The sequence below is a fragment of the Pinus tabuliformis genome, chromosome 5_2 (genome assembly GCF_031772625.1).
Source record: "Pinus tabuliformis cultivar Carrire ecotype Pingquan chromosome 5_2, CPIR1, whole genome shotgun sequence".
Taxonomy (NCBI): domain Eukaryota; kingdom Viridiplantae; phylum Streptophyta; class Pinopsida; order Pinales; family Pinaceae; genus Pinus; species Pinus tabuliformis.
Window position 1 is genome coordinate 487,108,573 of NC_142306.1, and position 8,646 is coordinate 487,117,218.

The 8,646-nt window shown below is 36.7% G+C and overlaps 1 protein-coding gene across 1 annotated transcript; it reads right to left on the reverse strand.

The window, feature by feature from the left end:
* Positions 1-7,213: 7,213 nt before the first annotated feature.
* Positions 7,214-8,323, reverse strand: LOC149159819 (uncharacterized). Its single transcript, XM_089433566.1, has 2 exons — positions 8,189-8,323; positions 7,214-7,638 (listed from the first exon to the last, which is right to left on the reverse strand). Exons 1-2 carry the CDS (start codon positions 8,259-8,261, stop codon positions 7,433-7,435), a joined length of 279 nt encoding a protein of 92 aa, XP_089289692.1. The 5' UTR covers positions 8,262-8,323; the 3' UTR covers positions 7,214-7,432.
* Positions 8,324-8,646: the final 323 nt, after the last annotated feature.

Below are 8,646 nucleotides of genomic sequence, written 5' to 3' on the forward strand. Positions count from 1 at the left end.
TGTGAATGGAAGGGAGAAACTGTTGGATTGAGAACGGTTGTGGTCAGATCTCATGCAAGAGGAGATCAGGAGGAGCACTCGAGATGGTTCTTCATCCAAGGATGATGATGAAGAAAATATGGCCTTAGTAAGTAAGGCAAGGAAAGGGAAGGAGAAGGATTCTCATTCCAAATAAAATTCTTCTCATAGAGGGAAGAAGGTTGACAAGTCTAAAGTGAGATGCTTTAATTGTCACGAGATGGGTCATTATGTGACTAATTGCCCATCGAAGAAGTCCAAGAAGGGATCCTCAGAAGGATTGGAAGGTGAGGCATTAGCCTCTCAGTTCAAAAAGGAATTCACCCTCATCGCATGCATGGTGTCATCGATGATGGGTTGTGGTTTGTATCTTGATAGTGGAGCCTCATTCCACATGACCGGCGTTAAAAGTTTATTTAGTACCTTGGAGGAGAAAGACCTAAATATGCACATAGAGATGGGTGACAATGAAAAGTATAGTGTTTCAGGAGTGGGCACAATTGCTTTTTAAAGGGAGCATGGATCTCTTATCACCTTGACAGGTGTGAAGTATGTGCTTGGACTGAAGAAGAACTTGGTATCAATCGCGATGTTGGAGGACAAAGGATACAATGTTGTATTTAGTAAGGGAAAGGTTTTCCTTAGACACATCATCGTTGGACAAGTGAAATAGATCGGTTCATGAGTTAAGAACCTGTATGCACTTGAGGTTCAAGTTGCATGCAAAGCCTTGAGGAGCAAGGCAAATGTTAGAGACTTGGTGATTGAGAGGGAGAGTAAATTACCTCTCAACATATAGCCCCAGAAGAAGTCTCAAAGAATTGTGGAGGAGCCACAATTGGAGATGCTGAGAGGAGACCGAGTAGAGTCATCCACTCATGCAGAGACCTCCAGTAGGGGAAAATTTTGAGCCAAGTGGGCAGAGGGAGCACATGCAGCCATACCTCCAAGTGTGAGGTGGGGCGATGTGAAGTGAAGGCTGAAATTGGGCAGGGTCCATTGAGAGGTTTTATCTCCTGGATCGTACATTGCTACGAGAGCCCAAAGTACATAGTAGCGGGAGGAATTAGTGGGATTGATGCAGTCAGAGATCAAAGTGACAGAGGCTAGAGAATTCAGATACTAAAGAGCCTAGGGAAGGATTGACAACAGTGCAGAAAGGCAGAGTCAGTCGAAGCGCAAAGTTTTTAGTTGACAGAGGAAATAGAAGTGAAAGACTTTGATGACAGATGCATCATACTGATTCAGGTTGGATGTTTTTTTGTTTCTGGAGTTGCTGTAGCAACAACACTAGAGAGAATTGTTGCATGCAAAACATTCCAAAGGTTCAGGATCAGGATCAAGTTGAATTCCTTTCTTGTTGAGAGGGAGTGTTGAAAATAGCAACAAGAAATGTTAGAAATAGAATCCAAAATATTCCAATTTTAATTTATCCTTGAATTAAAATTGTGAATTAAAATTCGAATTTAGTCTCACCAACTGCTTGAAAAATAATTAATTAGTTGGAGAAATTCATGTTAGAAGTCTTTCTGAAGTCATGCAACAGTTATCCCTTAAATTAAGGAGATTATCCCTTAATTAAGGATATAAGATTGAGTTATATTTGAGTTGTAATTAGTTAGCTCAGTTTACTGAGTTAAGTCCAATTAAATTAGTTCCAAACTATTTTAGGAACTAATTGTGAGTTCAGTCAGTTAATGCATGCATACATCCAACTAGTGTACTCCAGATAATTGAAGATTCTCTCATCAGTAACTCATGCATGTCTATTATCAGAAAGACCCAGTTGATATTAAAGATAGGGACAATGTACTATCAGTTTCATGTTTTCTCCTATAAAGGAAACTCATGCATGTAGAAGGAAGAAGGTTTCTTGAGGATTGCATAGTTCTGACAGGGTGTAGGATTAGTGTGAGTGATCAGTCTTCCACTTGGTAATAGTAGGATCACCCAGAGAAAATGTGCAAGGAAATAGGAGGCTTAGAGGGCAGAGGAGAAGGTTTGTGAGAAGCCTTGTTTTCCTGTGAGCATCTAGGATAATTGTACTGAGAGCTGGCTAGTTGTGGGAGCTAAGGCTTTTGTGTATTTCTGAGATATTTCCACCTTGTATGATAATATAGATAGTGGGGTTTTTAGCTAAGGCTTTCCCCTGAGTATTATTCTGTGTTTCATGTGCATTGATTCTTGTTCTGGTTATATGTGTTCAGCTTGATCTTGCTCAAATATTTTAAGCTTCCACAAATTGATTGTAGAAGTAGATTAAAGTATTTTTCTTTAGTTATATTGCATTATCAGGTTAATCTACAGTCATAATTTCTACAGAGCTTCACCTACCACTCGTCTTGAGGGCTTCTTGTCAACCTTCTTGTGTGGACACTTCATGGCATAGTTTCCCAGCTCATGACACTGAAAAAAATTAATCTTCGACAAGTATTTCTTCTTGCATGCCTGACGAGAATCTCCTTTGGATTGGGATTTATTCCCTTTCCATTTCTTTTCCTTTCCATCCAAGGCACGATTCTCCTCATCCTCAACCTTGGATGAAGTTCCATCTTTGTTTCTCTACCTGCTCTCTTCCTGCATGAGATCAGACCTTAATCGCTCCTAGCTTGGTAGTTTGTATCTACCTTTCATGGAAACCTGATAAATGTGCCATCTCTTGGGAAGACCCAACAGAGCTAGAGCTACCTTATCTTCTTCTGGAATAATAATACCAACGCTGCCAAGTTCATCATGCCACTATGTGAATTTTCTCAAATACTGCGAAATTGATTCATCCTTTTGCATCTTGATGTTATGAAGCTTGTACTTTAGTTCCAACTTCCTATGGTCACTATTTCTCTCAAACAAGTCAGTCGATGTTTTCCACATTGCGCATGGAGTTTCCTTCCCATGGAGATTCGAGACAATATGATCTCAAACTCCCTCCAATATGATCCTCCTCGCTTAGTTACATCCTTCTTCCACTGAGTGAGATCATGGGCATCAGTTGTTGTGGGTTTAAATACATCTATCTTGATGTAATATAGTAGCCCGTTATCATCTAATATTGTCTCCATACATATCTTGCATACCACAAAATTTTGGTTCCTTCCCGAGCGTACTCGAGCTTGAGTCCAGTGGAAGTCATCTTCTCAATCCTGGATAAAAACCTACAAATTTGATCTCGTAATTCGAACCTCCTGCACAAACATTGAATTCTCTTCTCTTCCATTGTGATGCCTGATCTGATACCATGTAGAAATTTCTTGTATATTCAAAATGCTTATGTAATATGCTAAAACAAAAGACTTGAATCTACTCTACTCATAAGTGGAAACAATTAATTGACCGAGAAATCACAACATAAACATGAGACAAGAATCAATCACATATGCTCAAAGATTTATCTAAGGGGAAAGATTGTTGCTCAAAACTCATTCCTATCTGTATTGCATTAGATCAGAAAATAGAAAAGAAATATAATGTTTGTTCAAGCCTGAACAATCTTTGCACAAGTATAATCTATCTCACTACCTCACAATATGACTCTGGCCAATACTTAGCCAATTTCTCAGCCTACCAAGCTCCTATTTCCTTATGTTGTTTCCTTGGGAATTATTCCCCTATTGATTAGGGAAATTCCCAATTAGAACTGTGCAATCCCTATAGGCCCTTCTCTAACTACATGCACCACCTGTACAGCTTGGAAAATTATACAACTCATAGTACACTTCCCTTGAGCTCTAATCTCAATTGGGTAACTCAAATTTCATGCATGCACGATCTAATTATGGTTGATTTATCAGTTAACTGGTTGAACACTGAAGTTGCACCCCATTACTAGACCTCCTACTAGTTCCTCCAATTGTTGGAACTATTTTAATTCACATTAACTTAGTTTAACTGAATTAAATTATTACAACTCAAATTAAACTCACCCTAGGCTCCTAAAATTTAGGAACCACTCTACATGACCCAAGTTGGGCCCTCAACTCAAATTAACTGAGCCAACTAAGTGAAATTAACTTATTTAACTCATTCTTGTTGTCTTATGATGTGGAATTACAATTTTCTCCTAATTTAATTCAAGGGAAAGTGAAATTAGGGTTTTCCTGTTGCCATTTTCAACAGCCTCTTTTCATTCAAATTAGGTAATATAAAAGAACTATGATTGAAAATTACTTAGAGTTTAACACTCGATAAGTCACAATGATTGAATTTGGAGATATCTACTATTAATGTTGGAGAGTAAGAGAGACATATGACATTTACCACAATAGCTTGAGTTAAAGACTTGAATGATATACAATTTCAACCAACCAGTCAATATGAAAAGATGACAAAACTAATAGGTGTGACAATAAAAACAGTAGAAGAAACTTAGTTTGAGAATGATCACAATGAAAAACATTTGTAATTGACTACATTTGTATTATTCACACTTTCTATCATTCAAAATTGTTACATTGTCACTTTGCATTCAAATTTTTTATTTCAGTTTTCATTATTCAAGTTATTAATTGTCTCTATCATGTCAATAAAATAAGGTAATTGAGTAAATTTAAAATTAGAATTAAATGACCATATTAGACTTAGACATATGTACAATATTTAAAATGATTAGAAAAAATAGATGTCCAACAAATTTTATGTGACCGCACATCATCTAAAAATGAAAGTGAAGATTTCATTAAACAACTTGCAAGTTAGTTTATGTATTTTGTGAAATGGATTGTGGCTGTAAAAGTACACAAATTTAAGTTAATTTGTAGAATTTTAATAGTTAAAGGAGCAAAAAAATGCACCATCAATCACAAGCAATTTGATAACAGAGTTCATCCATCTTGCGCTACGTCTCGGAGTCCAGCTTCCAATAGTGATAGATTTATTATATGCTCAAATTCTTAATACATCAACACACAAGATTAAATCTACAAAAATAACACTATCATTGTGTCCAGAATGTTCAAAAACCCCCATCTACGCTCTTCTTGAGCTCAAAAAGGCTTAAAATTGAGCAAAATACTCCCCTTTTACTAAACTGGTATGTAACTGCATCATACATTCTCTCGGCCTTGCAAACCTAGCAACAAATTGCCCTCTGGCCTATTGGTTAAGCGCTTTGATTATCCTCTCACAAGTCACAGGTTGGACCTGTCGAAGACACATTTAGTTGCAAAATTTTTGGGCATGACTGTTTTGTATTAAACAAAAAAATTTAATGGGTTGTTGGACCTTTCGTTAATCTACTCCACTAGTCGTATGGTCACATAGGGCCATGGGTTGTGGGCCATAGGCCACTCACCCAACCCTTAGCCTCCGCTCACGTTGGCTCTAGTCGCATGTCAACACGTAACTGCAGGTTAGGGCCTCCAACAACACCCCACCTTTGTTACCTCTGCCTTTGGTCACATGTCAACCAATATAACTGTGGATCAGGTTGATCAAGCTAGCCCATTGGCCCGTCCACAACCCCCCAACCTCTTAGTCAGTGATAAATAAATATAAACCACTGAAAATGGTTTAGCAAGCGGCATGCATGGCGTAATGGTTGGACATTGGTTTATTAGTTTAAAGGTTGTGTGTTCGATTCCTACAAAGACTCAACTAGTCAGCTAACCAAATTTTGACACCATCCAGAGTGCCCCGTGGTGCCCTAGGATTGGGCCACATGTCACACTATGATTGGCCCATCTCATGAACCAACAATTAAATAAAATTGTGCCATGTGTCCTCGTACAACTGGCCCAAATTTCGGCTCCTGATTGGCTTCCTTCTAACATTCGTACTATCCAATCATCAGTTGGCGTCAGCATACGAACTACACAATCAACCCTGCAACTTTGTCTTTTTTTGTTGTTTGGTAAAAAAATTCAGAACATGATAACTTGTTCATATGATGTCAAATTGAGACGATTCAAGTGTCATTGAAATCAACACGACAAACACTATGATTTGGCACTAGTTTTAGAATATTTTGAGAACTTTCATTTTTTGAGCATGTTTTTGATCCCTTGGATCAGTGAACAATTGAAACTAGCCTAGATCCACCTTAATATCGAGTATATCAAGCGCTAAGAGAGAACAAATCTCTCAAGGTGCAAACCTTTCCTCAAATTTTTCACTCAAAAAAGAGGTTTGCACCTCGAGATAATTGATCCATCTTGGCACTCGATAAATCCAACGTTAAGATGGATCTAGGTTAGTTTTAGACAGAGTGGTTGGTATGATTAGGCCTAGACCTCACATTCTTTTAGTTAATTTCTAACATTTAGGTCTTTATTGGACAAGGTATCTTCTAATCTGCCAATGGTATGGTTTTCTCGACCAAAGACATTCAAAGATCTAGGCTCTATAATTGTTTTTGGATAACAAAAAGTTTTAACTTAAAAAACAATAAAAAACAAATAACTATTTTAATTTTAAATAACACAACCACTAAATTTTAGTTTAACATTTTCATTTTTTCAAGTATATTTATATAATTATTATATTTATATACATTTTGAGTAGGCTTAATGGTTAAGAGCATGTGTTTCCTCCTCAAAGATTAGAGCCTCAAAGCTAGAGACGGTGGAGTATGTATGCCTTCATAAACTTTAAGAGCCCTCGTCCCACAAACAAAAGGGCCTCATATATCAACTTGATGTCTCCGAATATAATCATTTATGAAATTATATTTTTTTTGTAAATTAAATCCTACTTTTAAATGTAGAAATAAATTTAGCATCCTAACCCATCTTTTACAAATTAAAATCCTTATAAAATTTTGAACAAAATTAATTAGGAAAAAAAAAAAAAAAATAACCAAAACTAAGGTGAATCTACACAATAAAAATGGTATACATTGTGTATTATTATTTGTATAATATTCTAAATGTATGCATTGTACATGTACTGTATATATTATTTGTATAATATTACAAGTGTGCTGTGTACATTGAAATACACATTTATAAGTGTACTGGGTATCTTGGAATAGACTGTGTACATTGAACACAAGACACGAGGTGCATTTTAAAATTTGAGTATGTTAGAAGAAAAGATGCATTTTATAGTTTGTATCATAAAAATTGAGGTGTATTTTATAATTCTGAGTGGAAGATTACAACAATTCTAAATAAATGTATTTGAGTACAAAACAGAACATTTCATTTGTGTTAACCAGAAATGACTTTCAGGCATTTGACTTTAAATTTTTATGCTCAAAGTATTTCAAATATCAAACCAAGTTAAGATGAATCTCAAATTTTCTTGAGCGGAGAATTTCACGGTTTAAAACAATAACCTATGACTACAATATTATTATTGCTATTCATCCTCGGACTTCACCAATTACTTCCATCACACAGGTGGTGGCGGAACAGATCCATCAACCGGCTTATTGGAGACTATGTAAATAGATACCTGTAGGGTATTGTGAGAGGCATAGTCAGTTATTGTTGCTGCTGGGTGAGGGATCAGGGCCAGGGAAGTTGCTGTTAGCAATGGGCGGTGATGGCGCCTGTTCCTGCCTCCTCATCGGCTCTGCAGCGGCTTCTTCCTGCCCTTTTCTCATTTCCACCCTGCGCTGCTTCTGCTGATGAGTGCCTCTTATACTGGAGATCTTCCGTCCCTCAAAATCCATTAATGGTTGAACTGCATCTACATGAATTCAATTCAGAACCATATATATTTAAACTGTGTTGAGTAATTTTTGGCATTCATCATATTGGGAATGATCTCATGGACTAATGGTAACATTAGTCTATTCCAAATAATTTGAAGGTTTGAAAATTTACTAATACCCAAACAATTTTAGAGTAATTTTGGCATTCATCATATTGGGAATGAATCTCATAGACTAATGGTAATATTAGTCTATTCCAACTATCCCAAATAATTTGAAGGCCTGAAAATTTACTAATACCTAAACCATTTTGGAGTAATTTTGGCATTCATCATATTGGGAATGGATCTGATGAACTAATGGTAATATTAGCCTATTCCAAATAATTTGAAAGTTTGAAAATTTACTATACCTAAACATTTTTATGTAATTAACCTTTCAAAATAACATAATGGTTTGGAAGTTTATTGATACTTAAAAATTCTAGTATAACAAAAACTTAGACAAAACCCACACCATTAATCAGACACATAAGCAAACAATGAATTGAAGAAATAAAATCCGATCATTCCAACTCACCTGAATACGCAGAAAGCATTACGAGGATAGTGATGAAGATTACAGCAACTACTGCACGTGTTCTTGCAGCCATGATTAGCACCTCCTCCTGCTATTTTCTTCTGTCTTCAGTCGAGAGATCGAGGGAAAGAAGAGAGGATTTATGCATCTAACCTGTTTACTGGCAGACAAAAACTATTAAAAGCTTCCTGCCTAACCTCGACTCCACAGCATTGACCAAATTTTTTAATGGTATATCTCGCCATAAACAAACGCTACTGGCCATCTTTCTTAATGATATATCTGGCATGATGACGTTTATCCAACTCAATCCACGCGTTTTTCTGAGATTCTTCCCCCTTCCAAGGGAATTCTCACTCTCATACGTGATTCCAGGCATGAAAAGTCTTTGTGGGATCTTCTCTGCTCTGCTATGCTATGGCGGTAGCTGCACATCTCTGGAGAGCTTCCATGTGCCT